Source organism: Myotis yumanensis, unplaced genomic scaffold (assembly GCF_028538775.1).
Source record: "Myotis yumanensis isolate MYYU_CA2020_CCGP unplaced genomic scaffold, mMyoYum1.0.hap1 SCAF_22, whole genome shotgun sequence".
Classification (NCBI taxonomy): domain Eukaryota; kingdom Metazoa; phylum Chordata; class Mammalia; order Chiroptera; family Vespertilionidae; genus Myotis; species Myotis yumanensis.
Genome location: NW_027223773.1, coordinates 4980776 through 5000534, shown reverse-complemented (window position 1 = coordinate 5000534; position 19759 = coordinate 4980776). Strand labels below are relative to the sequence as shown.

Genomic DNA, 19759 nt, shown 5'->3' with positions numbered 1-19759 from the left:
AAGGGACGACCTTGTGAATACTGATCTCGCTGAGTGACCACAGACTCAATGATAATGTGGCCTGAAGAGGCAGCTCTCCTTGCAAGTGGGAAACCATGTTCCTACTTAATGACAGTAACAGCAACAACACAAGTGCCGAGACTTCAAACACCTGAGGTACCCAAACATCCTATTTGTTGAACATTTTACCCAATGAAGCCCACGGAAGAAGTTTCACCGCGTTGAGTGACATTATGTCTGTGCTAAGATGGTCACACTGCCTTCTAACTGTAGACTAACTTTCCCATCAACCTCATGCTGCGCTTTATCCGCTGGATGTCAGTGGGACCCTAAGGACAGCTCACAGGACAGAGCCGCGCTCATGCCGGGGGCATGGAGGCAGAGACCTACACAGAGGTTGGCTACTATTTCAATAAAGATTTGGGGTAAATTTTCAACCAACCACGTAACGGATAGACTTTCTTGATTCTCAGCACTACAGATGCCCCATGTGGTTATAAACAGAGGCCCCCGATTCTGTTAGGAGTGCCCTAGAAGGCACAGCTCATCTACTTGGGGTACTCAGATCATTGTTATCACTGCCAACTTAATCAGGAAGAGGGCCCCCTCGTAAAGATACTGGTTCACGGGGGAGGACAAGAGAAAGTTCACCTCAGCACCTTATCAGTTCAGACTTCACACATCATTTACAACAAAAAGCTGCCACAACAGAAAGAGTCCGTACTTTGAGGTTTCGACAGGCTGGGGGTTGAAGTTCCCCTCCGAATCCATGGATGACTGCTTCTCCATCATGCCCACGTGGTTTGACTCCATGTAGTCCGGGGGCAGTGCGCCCGCCACCGCACTCAGGCACGGCAGAGCCAGTTTGAAAAGCTCTTGTTCATATTTCTAAGAGGAGATGGAGAACCAAAAGAATGAAATAAATAGTGTGTCACTATTCAGCCAAAGTTGTCCACACGATCACTGTGGAGGGCGAGGTGCTGAAGGAGAAAATGTGAATCCCCTGGGCTAACTCGGCTCACCAGCAGATTCTGCCCCAGAAAACACGCCATTCAGCCCGAAATCCCTGCAAACACGAGAGATGCTGACAGCAACACGCTGCAGCTGCAGCCTAAGAAAACATCTTTGTTTCTCTAAATCTGTATTTCTCGATACCTGAAACGATGCGGCTTTGAATATGCTGAGTGTATAACAAAGTGGGCAAGGTGTCTTTACAACCTAAACCCCGTTTCAGGCGACGAGGACTGTATTTCTCAGTTATTGTCAGTTATTGGGCCGCACATTATAGAGACCACACGTGAGGACATCTGCGGAGGGCATTTCAGTGCAAAGACATCAGAATTTGGGCCAAACTGGAGGGAAACACAGGAACTGTGCATCACTGAACTTTCTGGTATATAAATTACATGATTCGTTAAATTTGTATTTACAGATTTTTAAAAAAATCAAAAATAATCATTTAAGTCAGATCTCACTTTAACCATTCAACTTTAATGTTGTTAATTCTTCTAAAAATGTCTTGTACATATTATTTTAAAAGGACTCTGTTTACCAAAGATAATTCAGCAAGAAAAATTATCAAGAAGTCACTACTAAAGGAAGTCACATGAACTTTGCCCTACTGGGAGGCACACTTTGGCTATCAGGGAAGTCTCATAAAGTCTCATGAAGTCCCATCAAGTCTATCGGGGAAGACAAAATGATTGTGATCAATAATGTAAGCACAACTGTACCCAGCATGATGTCTACTTTTCTCTGTGATCATACACTCTTCTCAAAGTATATGAATTATTCATTATAAATATGGGACGATGGGGGGCCGTCTGAGTGGAGGGGCTTACATGCCCATAGCAGCAAGTGGACAGTCAGTAAACCACTGGAATATTACTACTCCAGGAGATTTAATATAGTGTATTTTCATATTTGATATGATTTCTTCAGGTTTTATAAGATTGGGGAGGTAACTAAGGGGATTTTGAGCCCAAATAAGGCCAAATACAACAGAAACGTTATCAACCCTGTGCATAATTTCCTAAATTGCTTAGCCATTTTAAATTCAGAAAGTGTTATGATCGCAAAGACATGGTACCATAGCAATTATGAGAAGTCTTAATGAATTTCATTTTAACATTTGCTATAAATTCAGGAAAAAACAAAACTAAGTCTTGATAATTCTTATCAAGAACTATGGCTTTAATTATTTTATCACACAAATAAGCTCACAAAATATTAAAGTACCTTTTGAGACAGGGCATCAAAAATGCCCCAGAACAATTTTCTTGATAAATGAAGTTCTTCCTCTGAGGCAGCTCCGAAGTTCCCCCACCCGCCCGGCAGACAGTAGTACTTCCAGCACCTTTCATAGTGGTTTGTCAGCAGCTACAGGAAAACAATGATAAAGGCCATGAGCTAAAGACTCCTTTGATACTTTTCCATTTCTTCCCACGTGGCGTTCTGATGCCATGTAATAAGGTAAACAGAACCAAAACGGCTCGATCCACCTGAATTCTTCTGGGTGACCTTGTCCCATGTCTGTTTCAAACGTAACAGTGGTCCCAGCATAGAGATCTATGGACCAATTTTACAAATCACTCACCTTGCACATTCTTTATGAGGCCGTTGGATTGTCTAGGCATCTCTGTGTTCTACATTAGTGCCCAGCACTTACCTCCTCACAGTTTTATGAACTGGGATCCCCTGGACTCCGTGAGCATAACAAAGGGACTGGTGTCAGGGTGATCTGAGCACTAACAGTCCCAGGACAGGGGACCTAAAATGTGCCTTTTGAGGGAACGGCACCCCTGAACATCTGTGCTTCCTATCTGCAACCCTTCACCCCACACTCTGATGGAATGTCTCTAAGTAACCCTCCCCCCCAAACTGCCCACTTCAATCATTTCTTTAAGTATATTTTCAATTTATTATCTTACTGAGTGTCTATGTTGCTTATCAAGTTTTCCTATAAACATTTTATTTGTTTAGAACTAAACTGCAAATTCAAACTATAGCATCTTTCAATTTTTTGGTAGTTCTTTGGATAATGTGCTCTTGATCTATAGACAAATATTCACAATTATTTGCCGAGTTAATAAAATGATGTTTATGAATCAACTAAAAATTTTTGGATTGTGCCCAGGCTGGATGGCTTGGTTCGTTGGAGCGTCTTCCTGTATACCAAAAGATTGCGGGTTTGATCATCCATGAAGAGAATAATAACACAGAGCAGAGAGAATGCAATGACTTCTCTATCCTCAGTGACAAAGCACAACTGCTAAAGAGAAAGGTTCCCTTCCAACCTTACGCCATGACATCTGGAAACCATCATTAGATTGCCAACTTAGAACCGCTATTTTCAAAGCCACTCTTCATCCCTGAGGCTGCTGATGTTCTGGGCCAGACCTGTCACCACGTTTCCAGCCTGAGGACTTCTTGGCTCATCTTTTTCCTGTGGCCCATTTGTTCCCACTGATTTCCATTTCCACTGACGTATAAAAAAATCAATCTTAGGATTTCTGTGGTCTTTTATTGCTTATATTTTAGGTTGAGGCACACAGATCTATACTTACATGCCCATTTCATCAACTGGAAGAAATCTTCCAACATCAGATATCAAACGTGACGTGTCTAAGAGACGTACGTACAGGTTGTAACAAGAAACAGTCAGAGGACCAGGCAGTAAAATAACTATGAACGTGTCTCATCCTTACCTTCAGGGGCATCTTTGCATGCTCATTTAACAGCGGGACATCAAACACGAATCTCCTGAGTAAGTGCTGCATCATAGAAGGTCTCAGTTGGCTGGCGGAACAAAGCTGATTTTAATAATGGAGTAAACGGTCTAAACTAAGTAGATAATTCATTAGACTAAATTAAATATGCCTCTCTTCAGAGGATGTTAATTTTAGGTGTTCCCAATGCAAAGATTAACCAATGGTTGCACAGTAAGAGATCCATTTGCACCTCGTCTCCACTCTGATCTGAAGACTGATCCCTCTTTCCCACAGGACATGCTTTTTCTTTGCTCCCTCCCTTCCTAACATGACTTAGTAACGTGTCTTCCCTCACTCCCATGAGTGGAAGGGTCTCCAGTGACCAGATGGGAAGCAGAACGATGAGCGAGTGAGGAGCAGGAGGGAGAAAGGGCTGAGACTGAAGTTCTGCCAGAGGATGACGGGAAAGGTGGACGTGGCGGACATCAGCCCTCGGCTATGTCAGGCAACCTTGAAGCTCCTACCCACTTAATATGTAGACAAATCTGTAAGTTACGTATTTTGACTCCATTTTATAGAATTTTAGCCTCAGGGAAGTGATAAAACTGATCTAATTTTTCACCTCCCCTCGTCCCATCTGGCTTCCAAACCGCTACACCCCACTGTGAGTGGAAACTTTCCCTTCGCAGTGTACTACCAGCTGCAAGCCTGCACCTCCAGGAGCTCCTGTCCAATGAGAAAGAGCCTCCATCCTCGTTAGCGGCCTGAGAAGTTGTCCCTCTCACCGTCAGAACTCCAGAGGGAGGAGACGGTTCTGGCTTTCATGAGGAAGGCATTTGAACACCTCTACCTACAGGAAGTAGTTTTCCAGCTGGAGGAAGAGCCAGCCTTCCTCACTGCCACCCATAAGTAATGCTTTAATATTAATAGTATACCGAATAATTTTCCATATTTAGTAAGGACCTCTTTCTCTTCTATTCTGGAAGAATCAAAAGGGGAGAATCTATTAGTCTTTTTTTTCTTTTTAAATATATTTTATTGATTTTTTACAGAGAGGAAGGGAGAGAGATAGAGAGTTAGAAACATCGATCAGCTGCTTCCTGCACATCTCCTACTGGGGATGTGCCCGCAACCCAGGTACATGCCCTTGACCGGAATCGAACCTGAGACCTTTCAGTCCGCAGGCCGACGCTCTATCCACTGAGCCAAACCGGTTCCGGCAAGAATCTATCAGTCTTACACTAAAGTGGCCAGGGACTCCTCACACCACCACCTCGCCCACTAACATCCAGAACAGCACAACTCGTCCAACATCACATCCAATGGCTAGATACCCTTGAGAGGTTTGGGGGAACACTGCCAAACTTAGCTCATACCTTAGTACAAGGACTACCTACTAGAAATTAACCTTTTGGGACAGAAGCTGTTTCCAAAATTCATAACAACTTGTAGAGGGCCACAGAGTAATAAATTCTCTTTCTGAAAGAAGGAGAGAGTTGGTCACGTTATCTCCCACTCACCCACAAATAGAGAGCAAACAAACTTCTATGGAATCCCGCTGAGCTTTGGTCAGTGAGCAGCCCTTAGAAAGTCTGTACACGGTATGGAGCAACGAGTCGATGAGGGAAGCGTGGTGCTCTGTGCCAGCGAAAAGAGGAGCACATCTTGTTAACAAAGGCAACACGGCCGTGCAGAGGTACCGATTGAGGGCCAAGGCCATGTCTGTAGCACTCAAAGCAGCCTGAAAAGGAATTGGAGAGGAGAAGGTCATTTGTGTTTGGGGAATCAACAGGTTGACATGTCATTTCACCATCTAAAAAGTGACAAAAAAGTAAAAACGTATACCTTTAAATGTGATTCATATGGTTTTTACCACTAAAAACAATCAACTTCAATTGCTTATCAATAGATAAAAAATAAATGAAGTGCTATCTCCTCAGAGAGCCCAAGAGCCAAGAGGCTCGTATTCTATAATAAAACATCAATAGTAGAAATGGAAGATAAAGACACTAATTATATCAAAGAATGTGAGTACTTTACTAGGAGAAGAAAGAGAAAAGAGCTTATTCTCAAAATATGTTTCTTCATACATTCTTTCTGAATTCTACTTATTAATACTGTTTCTATTTCTGCTCATGTCCACCAGCATCATTACTATGCTATCTCAGAATTTCATGTGAACACACCCAAAGAAAAAAATTTAAGTTTCATTTGTATGATGCTCCTCTCATGGCATTAATGAAATCCCTATTGTCAACTAACAATCTATTTCCTGCTGAAATCAGAAGACCCATTTAGCTGAGAATGAAAGGTGTTATAAAACTACTGGACAATAAGTTACAGCTTATTCCACAAAGTTTCAAGCAACAGCAAATTAACACCGATGATGACAGAGTCTTGATGGAGCCACTGGTACATGGGGCAGATCTTAACCTATCTGTACGTCAACATGATGACACCAGGATAACATCATGAGCACATGACTCAGCGATGTCCATGAAACCTTCTTAATACTTTAACTGACTTATTGAGAATAATTGTTTAGGTCAACTTAGAGGTTATCAGGAGCCACAGTGACCTCCCAAATTAGGCTTTCGATGAGTTTCTCATTGTCTTCCTTGCACCTGATTAGAATCCTTATCTTATTCTTGAGGCTGAGTCTTCTCTACTATTCAATGCATTCCTTGAGGAAATACTCTATTTTATTATCTGTTTATATATTGCTTGCCTAAAAATATAATAGGTGCTCAAAAAACATTTGGTGACAATAAATGAATAAATTTGTCTATGGAAAAAGTATCACAAGCCGAAGCCGGTTTGGCTCAGTGGATGGAGCGTCGGCCTGCGGACTGAAGGGTCCCGGGTTCGATTCCGGTCAAGGGCATGTACCTGGGTTGCGGGCACATCCCCAGTGGGAGGTGTGCAGGAGGCGGCTGATCGATGTTTCTCTCTCATCGATGTTTCCAACTCTCTGTCTCTCTCCCTTCCTCTCTGTGGAAAATCAATAAAATATATTAAAAAAAAAAAAAGTATCACAAGCCAGAGACTGAAGAGTCACAATCCGGGAAGCCAGGAGTCAAGTCATTACCGTGTCTAAGGAAGCAGCAGCCCGGAGATCTGGCAGAAAGCCAACCTCCAGGAGGTGGAGGAGGAAATCCTGAACCTCAATGCCATAGACCCTGTCAAGGAACAAAACCATGGCTGCCTTGTGATCTGGGCAGAACCCCGCAGACATGTCAGGCTCCACCACATTCCCATCTGAAAGAGAGAAGGTGACAGGTCGTAGTCAGTGGTAATGCCATTCGAGAGACAGAGTACAACTGTCTGCTTTCCAGCCCCCTCACGCTTTAAGCCAAGTTGTCTGCTGAATGGTTTTCTGTTATTCTGCTGAACAAGCTAATGCTGGGAACTGGCTCAGGACATATGACAGTGCAATTTAAATCCCAGTCGTGGCAATGTTATTTGTATATCCATTTGTTAACAATGTGATAAGGACATAGCATTCTCTAGATACTGAGAAGTAAAAAAGAAGGTATCCAAAATCCACATTGTAAAACCAGGAGTAAATACCATGAAAAGTTAAAACATAAAACGAGGTTTCACTCTTTTCAATAATAGGAGCCTCTTTTACATGTTGATAAAACTTACTAACCACAATGGGATACTCTCGATACATTTATATATTTGTAGAGTAGATAATTACAAAATGATGAAACAATCCTATGAAACCAGTTTGACTTTCAAATGAAATATATTTCATGAACGTAATTAGAATTAACAACATTTAAAACATATCTGAGCGTTATATTATTTTCTCTATCAACAACCAGTGTTGATGTCTATATAAATTACTAAATCCTTTACTATAACTCCATAGATTCATAGGTTGGGGACCATAATATTAGGGATTATGGGATTACGTATCAACTTAATTTACTGGGCAAATGATGTCCTCTCTATTTGGCCATGTGATGATTATGCCAACTGCTGCTCTAACACACCACGAGATTCCACAAAGAATATCACGGAATCTTGAATGATGATGCAATGTCGAATCAAGAAGAACCCATGGAAAGATGACAGACATGACCATAACATCCCAAAGAACAGTCACAACTTTTTTGTTTTCATAGTCAATGAATGAATTTGATATTTACATCATGAAAATAAACAAATAACAATGTTTTAAGGAAAATGAGATTAAAGACTAAGGCTGTACACTTACTAATTTGCAAATTTAGTTATAAACCAAGCAAAATTGGATTTAAAATCCGGCCAATCCCTAGTGTTAAATCTGTGTGGTATAATTTTCTTTTCCTTTTTAAAAAAATAGATTTTTACTTATTGACTTGAGAGAGAGAGGAAGGGGGAGAGAGAGAGAGAAACATTGATTTGTTGTTCCACTTGTTTATGCAGTCATTGGTTGATTCTCGTATGTGCCCTGGCCTGTGATGGAACCCTCAACCTTCGCATATCAGGATGATGCTCTAATCAACTGAGCTACCTGGCCAGTGTCTATAATTTTCTATTAAAAGCCTATATGAAATTCCAGGTCAAGTCTCCTAAAAAGCACATGATACGAAATTTAAACATATCAGGTTCTATTATTTAACATATGGTTGAGCCTAACTCACAAAGGCTAAAATAAGAAATGGTGAGTCATTCACAGATCCTAGGATAAGATTTGGGTTTGAAACACTCATTCATTTAAGGAGTGACAATGGCATCCACCCGGGACCCAGGGCTCAGTGATGCACGGTCGCTAGGTCTATTCACTGGCTCCCCCAACACAGACAACAACCCGATGAACAGCCTCCTCTGCTAACTGGCATGCGGAGGCCTGGGCATTGGCTTTACCGGGGGACCTACAGGGTCCATCCACCTGAAGTCACCCCCTGGACCTTTGTCCAGCCTTCCTGAGCCCAGAGTTGGGGGAGTAGCATCTCTTTCAGAGACCACATATTGCCTTCGGGTCTCTGAGCCCCTCCCCCTTTCATTGTTATATGGCCACACTCCGTTCTAGAACAAGTGTGCTCTAAACGTTTCAGACAGGCCTCAGCTAATCAGAGGGACCTCACCTTTGGCTATCGCAGGCATCTGGAAAGTGATGCTGATCACGCCCACCAAATCTCCCAGTGGAATCAGGGACCTCAAAATTGATCTGATCCTGATGGCTTCCCCCTTCCCGGCGTGAATCAACTACAGGAAGAGAACAAGGAACATTAGAATCACTCTGTGAAATCAATGCTATAATTCTGCCTACAAACTTGAAGTACACAATCGTGTCTGAAATGATTTGCTTTGACGGACATGCATAAAGTTAGACCTGGCTCAGAAACGGTTGTTTCGGGCTTATAGATGCTATTTCCCTGCCACAGTCTCCTCTGACATCAGCATACTATGCCGAGGCTAGTGGCCAGCAATGTTATTCTTAAGGAGCATGAAGGTCATTGGTCTGGGTGCTGGGGGACACCCCTACCAGCTACTGTGTCTTCACACAGAGGAGCCAGGGTGCCGCTCTGGGGCCCCAGGAACTTACATGCATTTCAGGAGCACAGCGTCCTAACAGGTCGATCAAAGCCGCATAGAAGGTCATGATGGCGTTCCCCATGTGGATGGTGTTGTCCTCCTCCTCCGTGTCACTTTCATGGATCATTCCAGGGAAACAGAAACAAATCAAACGGGAGGATGAAGTGACATTTCTGGTTTATTACATGTTCTCAGGGGACAGGGGCCACTAAGTAATTCATTCTGGTGCTTTCCATGTCTGTGTTAATTTACAGCTGGGCATTTTAAAGCAAAATGACAACGCATTCAAGACCAGATTTGAGATTCTGTCACCAAGGACACACTTGTGGGAATGTGAATATTAAGATCCTTTCAAGAAGGAAAAAAAGAACTGCTAATTTGATGATTCTGCTCAATTTGTAGTGGCAGCTAGCTCATTAACAAGGAAGGGAAGAGATGGAAGGACCTGGTAAACTTAGAATGCTTTTGTGACCAGACACATTTAGAGAAAGGGTGACAAAGATCTGTCCCATAAGGTCACATATATAGGGTGTCCAGTTCAGTGTTTTCCCCAGAGGAAGAACTTCATAAACATGATCTCAGTTACCCACTCATCTCTTACCCACCAACCCACTCCCAGTAATCCGGCATGTCCCCCTCCCGCTCTGTGGGAAAAACATAAACACTTCATTGTCTCACTGAGGACAGACAAATGTTGATGGACCTGGAGACCAAGGCCTTCCTCCTTTGGCAGCTCAGGAGTCCGCTGTGTCTGCTGCATCAGAGGTCTGACCCGGGACAGCGAGGCTGCACTGGCCACACCTTTCCTGGCGTGCAAGGCTGTTCCCAGGGCCCGGGAGTGCACACCCACTGGTGTGGGCGGGGCCAGATCTCTAGATGTCCTTTCTGCTACTTAGAGAAACGGAGGGCTCCTTCGTTCCTCTGTGGCCGACTGGTAAGTACAGAACCTCCCAGTTTGGAGCCCAGCCACGGTGTGGACAGCACTCTGTGCCGGGTTGTCCGGCAGCAGGGTTGGCAGGACCACATCTGTGCTTGAACTTGCCTCCAATAGGCCCTGTGTTATTTCTTCTCCAGGAGTGGGGATCATGAGCCTAGCAGGACTGCCACCTCCCAGAGTAAGACAACAGGAGCGGCAGCCGGGATTAAAGTACGTCCATCGCTGAAGTTAGTACTCACAACCTGCACATGTCTGGACACATGGAAGGCGGTCGCTGCCCCCTCCGTCACTCCTAGCATGATGACACCCCCTCTTCTGGACTAAGTCCCCGTTATCTTCCTAAAGGTCTCCCTCATTCACTATTGTCATGAAAACTCATTCTAGCTGCTTCCTCTGACCTTGCCTCCAGGTGCGAAGGCTCGCTGCCATCGCTGTAAGAAGGAAATTTGCCAGAGCCCCTGGGAGAAGTCACTGATGAGAGACAACCTCCCACAACCTGAGCTTCTCACTACAGCCACATCTTCCCAGGTCTCTGTTCATTCAGCCTGGTCCTGCAGGCCCCCATCCCGCTCCCACATCTAACACACTTGGTCTCCAAGGGGAGAAATCCCCAGTTACATTGAAATTAACAGACTGCAAATTATATTTTGTTAAAGTTCAAGTCAAGTAGCACAGATTTATTCCTAAGAGTGTGTATTGGACCTACGGGGTTTTGCTGGACCCGCTGGTTGGGGAGGGGCCATCTCGAGAAGGGTCCTCGGCGATTTTGATGGCCTCCTCCATGGCTGCGAGGAGCCCGTTCCCACCCTCGCCGCGCAGGGCGGGGCCGAAGCACTCGGGCCTGCGGATGAGCAGCCGCACCACCACGTTCGCGTTCTCCTCCACACTCTCCCCTGCGGGCACAAGCGGGGTCACACGGCCTTCTGAGCAAATGATGTTACATTCATTCACTTATATTAAAAAAGTAATAACTAAAACCAACAAACATGATGGTAAAGCCAAAATTGCTTTCAGATGACTAGTTTTATGTGTACAAGACTGCCATTTTCTGTTCTTGTACTTTAACATTTCCAATGTAAAGTAAAGCATTATGGAGGCATTTACTGTTAATTTGTAACTTGAAGCCATAGTCCTAGACCTTAAAGAATCCAATTACAAAAATTTATAAGAATGTAAGTACAGAAAGTTTTTAATTTAATAATGAAGTATAGCATCACTATCAAAACACATATTATAAAATAAGTTGTTACTGGAAATATCTGATTATAAAATATTCTTTTTCTAACATTTACCTCTCCCGTGAAAATGCTGGCATATATCACTATTTTATAACTATTTCTGTGCAGTTTTAATAATAAGCGAAGAGGATCCCACAAGCCATCCGTCCTACCGTTACAGAAAACAGCAAATCTGAGAAAGTCGAGATATCTCTCCCCTTCGACTGGGTTCCAGCCAATGTCTGGGTACCCCTTGGCCACCAGCATCGGGCAGCTCTGCAGTCCACAGCCGGCCAAATACCGGACGACCTGCCAACAGGACGAGGAGCAGAGCGTGAGCCCTCAGGCGTCAAGTCGGAGGTCAGCTGTTAACTCCAGACTGTGGAGACACCATCTAAGGGCGGTTTGTAACAAATGCAGCTTTGAAAGTTTTTGTGTGTTTTTTAATCTTTATTGTTGGGTGTTATAGACACCCTTTTCCCCCCCACAGCCCCCCTCCACAGGGATCCCACCTGGTCCCAGGCCTTCACCACCCTATTGTGTCCATAGGTAATGCATATCTATAATAATAAAAGCATAATATGCTAATTAGACCAGACGTCTTTCTGGACGACCATCCTGATGACCTTCCTGACGAAGCTGGGGCTGTGAGGGCTGAGGTAAGCCGCTGCAGCTGTGAGGGCCGAGACCCTTGCATGAATTTCGTGCATCGGGCCTCTAGTATGCAATATAAGACCTTTGGTTAATCTCTTCCTGCTCCCCCTCCCCCCATTTCCCTCTGAGATTCGTCTGTCTGTTCCATTCCATGCCTCTGGTTCTATTTTATTCATCAGTTTATTTTGTTCATTAGATTCCTTGTTCATTTATTTTCATTTTTAGATTCAATTGTTGATAGATGTGTATCGACTGCCATTTTATTATTCATATTTATGATCTTTTTTCTTCTCCTTCTTCCTCTTCTTAAAGAACACCCTTCAACATTTCATGTAATACTGGTTTGGTGGTGATGAGTTCCTTCAGCTTTTTCTTGTCTGTGCAGCTCTTATCTGACCTTCAATTCTAAATGACAGCTTTGCTGGGTAGAGTATTCTTGGTTGTAGGTCCTTGCTATTCATCACTTTGAATATTTCTTGCCACTCCCTTCTGCCCTGCAGTTTCTGTTGAGAAATCAGCTGGCAGTCGTATGAGTGCTCCTTTGTAACTAACTGCTTTTCTCTCTGCTTTTAAGGTTCTTTGATCCAGACCACAGTGTTCCAGCTGCTGTGTGGGTATTAGTGTGTATATTAGATCTAGAGTCTAATTAATCCTCAGACCCCTGGAAGCAAAATTCCCCCGCAGGGTCTGGTGCCTGCGGGATCTCCTTGTGGGTGTGCCGCTTGTGGAGCTAAATGGGCCGTGCTCTGGTGTAGTCTGAAGCCCTCCACTGATGTGTTGGTTCTGGCGCCTCTTGGGAGGGACCAGTGCAGGTCAATGTCAGACGCTGCCTTTCAGAGCCTTGGGCTACTTGTCAGGAGCAACCGAGTGACATGCAGCTTGTGGCTGCCTATGCTGGGCCTGGGTGGCGTGGGGTGATCCGAGCTGCGCACCAAGGCTGGCTTCCCCCAACACTGAGTCTGGGGGCAGGTGAGCACAAGGCCCAAGGCATCCTGAGACCCACCTCCGCCTGGCAGCTGCCTGTTAGGCTCAGTCACTGGACAAGCCTCGGGCAGTAGGCAAGTTACATGAGGGAGGTTCTCAGTGAGTCGCCAGGTAGGGGCACATGGTGTTCACCAGGTTGATAGAGATTCAAATTTGGTGCCAGTGCTGGGTCTGAGGCCACTCAGCACAAGTCCCCGGGTGCACCAAGGCCAGCCGCCTCCTGCCTGGGTTGCATGGACCCGTGGTGGGGCAGTCTCAGGGGGTCAGCAGGATGAGGCCCGCAGAGTTCATCAGGCTAAAGAGACCCAGGTTTGACTGTGTGGGGAGAGCACCACACAGGAAGATGGGTGCCGCTCAGGTGCATGAAGATTGAATGGCCCCCCTCCAGCCCCATAACTCAGTCTCTGACATTTAAAAAGCAGGAACTGTGTGATTAAAGCAAATGTGACAGCAGATATCATGAAAGGACAAAAACAGACAGGAACACAGACAGAGTAAGTTGATTCTTTTTTCAGAGAGAAAAATGCATGTGGTTAAAGGAAATAACTTATCTCAAACATCTTATATAACTTATAATATTACATGCAACATTTATGTATAAGTATAGTAACATAATTGTCACTACGTTGCAGCTGTATTTAAATAATCTTGAGGAGGAGTTGTGAACCAGCAGAGCTGACCCTACGCAGCTCAGGAGGGCCGCCTACCTTCTCCAGGTCCGGCTCGCGCAGCGCTAAGGCCAGCTCATTGTTGTCCATCACCGAGGCTGCCGCCACGTCCAGGGGCGTCGAACCTCTCATCGCTGGCGAAGCTGTTAATCCAAATGAAGGGGAAACAAAACCTGGATTGGGCTGCAACTATGAATTCCGTGTAGAACACACTTTTACTTAAAATTTAATTTCGAAGTGCGATACATATGGCACTCCTCTGAGTTCATTGACGTTACATTGAAATATGTATATTATTTTTATCACAAAATTTAAATAAAAGTCAAACCCTTACTTACCTAGACCAACACTGCTGTTTTCCAATAAGTAACTGAGATGGTCAAACATAGCTTTTTGGTTCTGCCGGCTTATCCGACAGAAGTAACAGAGGAAACGGCAACAGTTGGCTACCATCTTGGGAAAAGTGATCTCCTGCATAAAGAGCATTTAATTAGCTGTGAAAGCAAATCATCTTTACAAAATTGAGTCACATTGTTAACCCGTGTGTCCCCATGTCTGCAGAGCCTTGGCCCGAAGACCGTCCCACTTCCAGACTCTGACCCACCTGTCCCTGAGCCCCAGAAAAGCAAGCCTGGCACTGGTGTCGAAACCCCATCACCATCAATGGCTGGATTTGGAAGTAATCTGCAGCCCAACCCGAAGGAGGCATGAGCCCGGGTTAGGAATCAGACCGACTCGGTGTGACTCCTGCCCACTAGCAGCTGTGCCTCCTTGGAAAACTGCAAGCTCACTGACTTGGTTATGTAAACCTGGAATTAGGAGGATAATGCTGCTCACTTTGGACAGGAAAGGCAGATGTAAACGAGGCAGTCTGGGAAGAACACCCAGTGTAATATTTGGAACCATAGGTTCTGATCATCAGTGCTGCCACTGCGGTTATCGTTAAAATTCCAGGTATTCACAGTCTCCCGCTGGCACAGGACTCCTCCGCTCTAAGGAGCACCCTGCCCGGAAGCTGGACCTCATCAGACACATGTCCTTTGAGAGCCAAACCCTGTTCTAGGATGCTCGATGATGCCTGGGGTCCTTCTTCAACACAGCATTTTATAAGTATCTTTGTAAGTCTGTCTAAGTGGTGACTGGACATGAGAATTATAGACTCATTTCCATATTTTGAAAAACACGGTGAAATTTCAAAAATTATTGAAATATATTTTGGAAGTCAGACATTATAAAATTATACCAATTTATCTGAAGTTATTTGATATATTACTCTGTTCATTTGGTTCTAAAGAACTTTATTTTAAATCTTAATCCCTTAACAATTCACTTTAGAGTCTTACAACAAATAGTCCAGAGCATCATCCTCAAGTCTTGGTCTGGACCGGGAACTGAGTGCAGCCCCGGTTGCCAAGGGGAGCGGCTGGATCTCAAGGACATGTGTGTGCTATGGACGTGTAACGTGAAGAAACTGACTTATAGTTCTAAATTTTAAATAAACGGTACAGTATTAACTTTTAAAGTTTCTAAACATCCCTTAAATGACAATAATTAAGGATACAGCAAATCACACAGCATAGGATGAAAATTGTTATAGATATTAAAGACAAAAAAACACTAGTAGTACATCCAACTCTCAATCTGTCAGGTTTTCCAAAAGGTGTCTTTTAAACAGTCCTCCGGAGAAGGTTTAGGACATGCATGCACTCAAGGAGGTGCAATAAACACCACCCCAAGATTCGAAGGTTTTCCTTTACCTTGGACTCCCCACCGCCAAGGACGTTCACCATGACCTCCATCACTGTCTCATGCATCCCCAGTGCCCTCATGAGGTTAGGGTGCTGGTAAAACACTTTATTATTCATAATGTCCCTACAAAGGAACACAGGTCAGAGCAAAATTTCAATAAAATATTTATCTGAAATCTAATCAACTTTTGGAAATACTGGCATGTACGGAAAAGTAAGAGCAATCATAGTTAAGCCACAAAAGTTAATAAATGCAATTGAGTTTTCCTCAAAAATATTGGTAGCCTACCAAAAATAGTAAACAAGTTATCTATTCTTTTCAATTACAAGAAATGTACTAAATATATAAACACTCACTAATATGAAATACAGTTTTGGACACATCATCCTAATTTAATGTATATCCAAATGTGTTCAACCTTCTTTTGTATAGAAATGAATCAGTTTCAACGTTTATAAAAAAATTCCTATATAAATTATTCATCTATGAGTATATCTGCTTTAATCCTTTTTATTATTTTTGCATTCTATTTGATCCATGTCAGTAGTCATCTTCATTATCTCAGTTTTTATCTGATATTTATATCGCTAGATTAGCTTTTTTTTTTTTGCTAAATATTTGTGTTCTACATCACTTTTTCACATTCTACATTCCAGATTCCTACATCCTTATGTTAAAGTATTTTTCTTGTAAATGTCATATAGATTAATTTAAGCTTTCCTTTTTCTCTGGTATGTTAGCTCCCTCTTATTTTCATATCCCCAAGACAATGCAAATTACTGATTGCTTAGACTTATGCAGGTACACACCAATAACATACTCACTAAAACACATTGCCTCCCATTCCTTCTTTCTGAATTCCGTTTTCCTTCCTCAAATGTACAGCCTTTAGAAGGCCTTTCAATGAGGGGCTGTAAGGAAATACTCTGAAATACCTGTTTTTCTCTCACTCTTGAATACGGATGTAAATTTCCTCTCCAAAACCACACAAAGCAGGAGCTCATTGGGTGGGATCCTCCCCTGGTAACAATCCCACACTGAGTCATGTTTTCCAGTCCTGCCGTTGAGAATTCTAAACATCGTTCCTTTACAAGTGTTCTGGCTTTCCTCTCTACTTTATTCTAAAATGGCCTCTCCAGCTGTCGATGTGGAACTATTGGAGCTTTGTGAATCTGTGAATTCCCGTCTTTCATCCACTCTGAAAAACTCAAGCCAATAGCTCTTCCATCCGTCCTTTAGTCCCCCCGCATTGTGTCTCCTAGCAACCTTCTTCTGCACAGGGGGGCCTCCTCTCACTATCCCTTCGGTCTCACAACTTCTCTTTTGTACTTTCTATCTCTCAGTGCTGCATTGCTGAGTAATTTCCTCAGCTCTATCATCTAATTCATTAATTTTCTCTTCAGCTATATCTTACCTGTAATTCAATTACCTGTTTTTTTTATATCAATTCTCCTATTTTTCATTTCTAGAAGTTTATTTGGATCTTTCTCAAACCGTCCTGGATTTTTTGCAAGTCTTGTTTTTAGAGACTTCATTTATTCCTTTGCATACAGTGATTTTATGTTCTCTTTCCAACATCCTATTATCTGAAGTTCTTGGGGGAGGTGTTCTAACTCCATAGTTCATTGTAACTGCAGACCCTTATTTATGGTGGATTGTTTCCTATGTGTTTGCAGTTTTTTATTTTGGGCTAACTTTTTTTTACTATTTAGGTTTTTTCTTGCAAGATTTCAGAGGAACTTGAGCTAAGAAAACATACCACCAGGCCAATTTTTACATTAATTTCTCAGCTTGGGGATCCTTAAACTATGCATAGGCGCAAAGGTTAAACCCCAAATCTACATGAAGCACAAGTTATGATGCTGAATTCGCAGTTCGCCATTCTTCCTTCACAGCCCAGTAGATACAGACAAACATTCTTATTGTTTCCTGCTGGAGAGTGTTTATCTCCTCATGGATTTTAGTGTGTTTTTATTAACCTGTATTTTTATATATGATTATACATTTCTGAGTAACTAATTAAAAAACAAACTCAAAGGTATTTGCTCTGTATCACAGCCATCTTTACATCTAGTTGTAAAATTAGACATGTTTCATTATTGAGCAACCTTCCTATTTAGCTTTAAAACATCATCTCTAAAAACAATCTAACTTAATGATCATGCAATCTAAAGAGTGTATGTTTATTAATGCACCTACTGTTCTGGTATTGGGATAATCAGTCAGAAAGAAGACACACGTAAGACAAAAGGCCGTAAGGATTAAAGGTACCCTAGTCCCCGAATCATGAGCTTCTCCTCTTCTCTGCCCATCCTCACACTCAGCAGAGAGCGGATCTGGCCCAGGGAGGCCAGCAGGTTGATGGTGTCCTCCACGGAGACAGCGCTGATGGTGTAGGTCTTGGGCAGGGCCTGGACCAGCCCCCCGATGCCGTCGTACTGCCGGTGAAGCAGCACGAACATGGCCCTCACCAGCTCGGGGTCCTCGATGACAGACTCCTGAGCCCACCGCACCATCGTCTCAGAGATCAGCTGCTGAAGAGTGGCTGCGGGGTCATTGTTGATATTTTTAAAGAAGGAAAATAGTAAGAGACGACATTAAAGTGGGCATTTCAACTGCATATTTCATAGTCCCAAACTCATATCTATATTTGTACCGGAATACTTAGGAATATTTTTAGAAGAAAATAAACTTCATTTAAATATATATGTGTATATATGTGCATGTATGTGTATGTATATATGTGTGTATATATATATACATATATATATATATATACACACACATACATACAGTACAATAAAGATGAGTTATAGGACATACAAGAATGGAAATACACAAACTGACAAACTTTTCTTTAAGGACTACTCTTATAATGAAGGGATTTTAGTTTCAAAATTTCAGCCACTTTTTCAAAACCACTGTTGGCAATCTATACAACCATTAATATGAGTTGTCCTATTACTTTTATTTTCTTTGTTCCATTATCTTCTCCCCAGAAGACCTGACATCACATGTCCCAAAAAGGTCAATCATGGGCATTCAAGGAGCGAGATGTGTACCCAGTTGTCTCCTCATTGAGTCATTTGCAGCAGTGACCTCATGTTGTTACATTTATACTTAAATTTGGATCCCGATAGTCATTTAAAATGTCTTCAAAAAGGAGTGAGGTGTCGGGGAGGGTCGTAGACCCACTCCCGAGCCTTCTGGGCGAGTGTGTGTCTGAGACTCACTGCCCTGTGCCGACTTGACTCAGGAGGTGCAGCTTCCTCTGCAGTTAAGTAAAATATGCACGAACCAGACCGAAATAGAGTTACAGACACTACCTGTTGAAACCTTAAGAAAAGGTTTAACTTGATACAAGAATATTTGAAAATCAACTGCATGGTATTTAGACAGGAAGGCTAAGTTACTCCCTTTTGCTTTCTCTTCACAGTCTCTAATCAACTAAACTTCTAGTGCTCCCAGAGCCCATCCCCCCTCATAATGTGCTCTCTCTCCATCTGTCTCTACAAGTATCGTCTGATGCTGCTGAGCACCTCTGGCGGCTACAGGCATCTACTCAAGAATCAGTTTCTCCCTGGCTCTCCAGTGCGACGTCGTCGTTGAAAGGATGGGTAAGTGTCAGCAGCGGGGCCCCTCCGCCTCTCCCCCTGCTTACAGGACTTGTCGGAGTCACTCTCCGCTGGCTTGTCAGCCTGCTTCTTCTTCAGGGACGTCACCTTCTCCACCAGGGACAGCAGGCGCCCTCTAATTGTTAGGTCACTGCTTCCGTCCAGAGACCCATCGTCATCCAGCTCAATTCCTAGTATGAAAATAGGGAAGAGAAAGAAGAACAGAAAAACCTATTTTAAAAGTACATTTCAGAAAAAGAATTCTCAGGCTTTGCACCCTCTTTCATTCACAGCGTCGGAAACTCGACAACACCGAGCAAGCCTGCCCAGGAGCACTCGCAGCAACATTCACGTGTGGCGTCTCTTCCTGCCTGCTCTTCCCCCAGCTCCTGTGGGCTCCTGGCCCTCAGCAGCCGGCACGAAATATAAAACCGAACAGAGGACAAAATCTCTCTCAGGAGACAAGACCCAGTCTGCTCCTTTCGCCGACACAGGCAGCTCTGACTTCAGGCGCCATCTGCCTGGACCTGCAGTTCTGCCGGCCCAAAAACCTCCCACTTTCCTCCTCACTTGCCTCCATAAATGTCAGTAATATTTTGACAACTTGAGACACAGGTAGAACAGGCCTAATTAGGTACCTAAAGCACCGATGCTTTATGTCTGAAGCAATAATTCTACCATTGTAGAGTGTCCCCTT

General features: G+C 43.4%; 1 protein-coding gene across 2 annotated transcripts in view; it reads right to left on the bottom strand.

Annotated features, from left to right (window-relative positions):
- The window catches only part of RYR2 (ryanodine receptor 2), a 193065-nt gene that overhangs the window by 80843 nt on the left and 92463 nt on the right, over window positions 1-19759 (bottom strand). For both annotated transcript variants that reach the window (XM_070401320.1, XM_070401321.1), the window contains exons 39-52: window positions 19110-19253; window positions 17720-17993; window positions 15457-15571; window positions 14038-14170; window positions 13739-13842; window positions 11567-11702; window positions 10883-11069; window positions 9250-9352; window positions 8789-8909; window positions 6799-6968; window positions 5231-5451; window positions 3708-3798; window positions 2239-2379; window positions 725-888 (exon numbers count right to left, since the gene is read on the bottom strand). In XM_070401320.1, coding sequence (XP_070257421.1) covers window positions 725-888; window positions 2239-2379; window positions 3708-3798; window positions 5231-5451; window positions 6799-6968; window positions 8789-8909; window positions 9250-9352; window positions 10883-11069; window positions 11567-11702; window positions 13739-13842; window positions 14038-14170; window positions 15457-15571; window positions 17720-17993; window positions 19110-19253 — 2104 coding nt within the window. The remainder of the gene's footprint in view (window positions 1-724; window positions 889-2238; window positions 2380-3707; window positions 3799-5230; window positions 5452-6798; window positions 6969-8788; window positions 8910-9249; window positions 9353-10882; window positions 11070-11566; window positions 11703-13738; window positions 13843-14037; window positions 14171-15456; window positions 15572-17719; window positions 17994-19109; window positions 19254-19759) is intronic.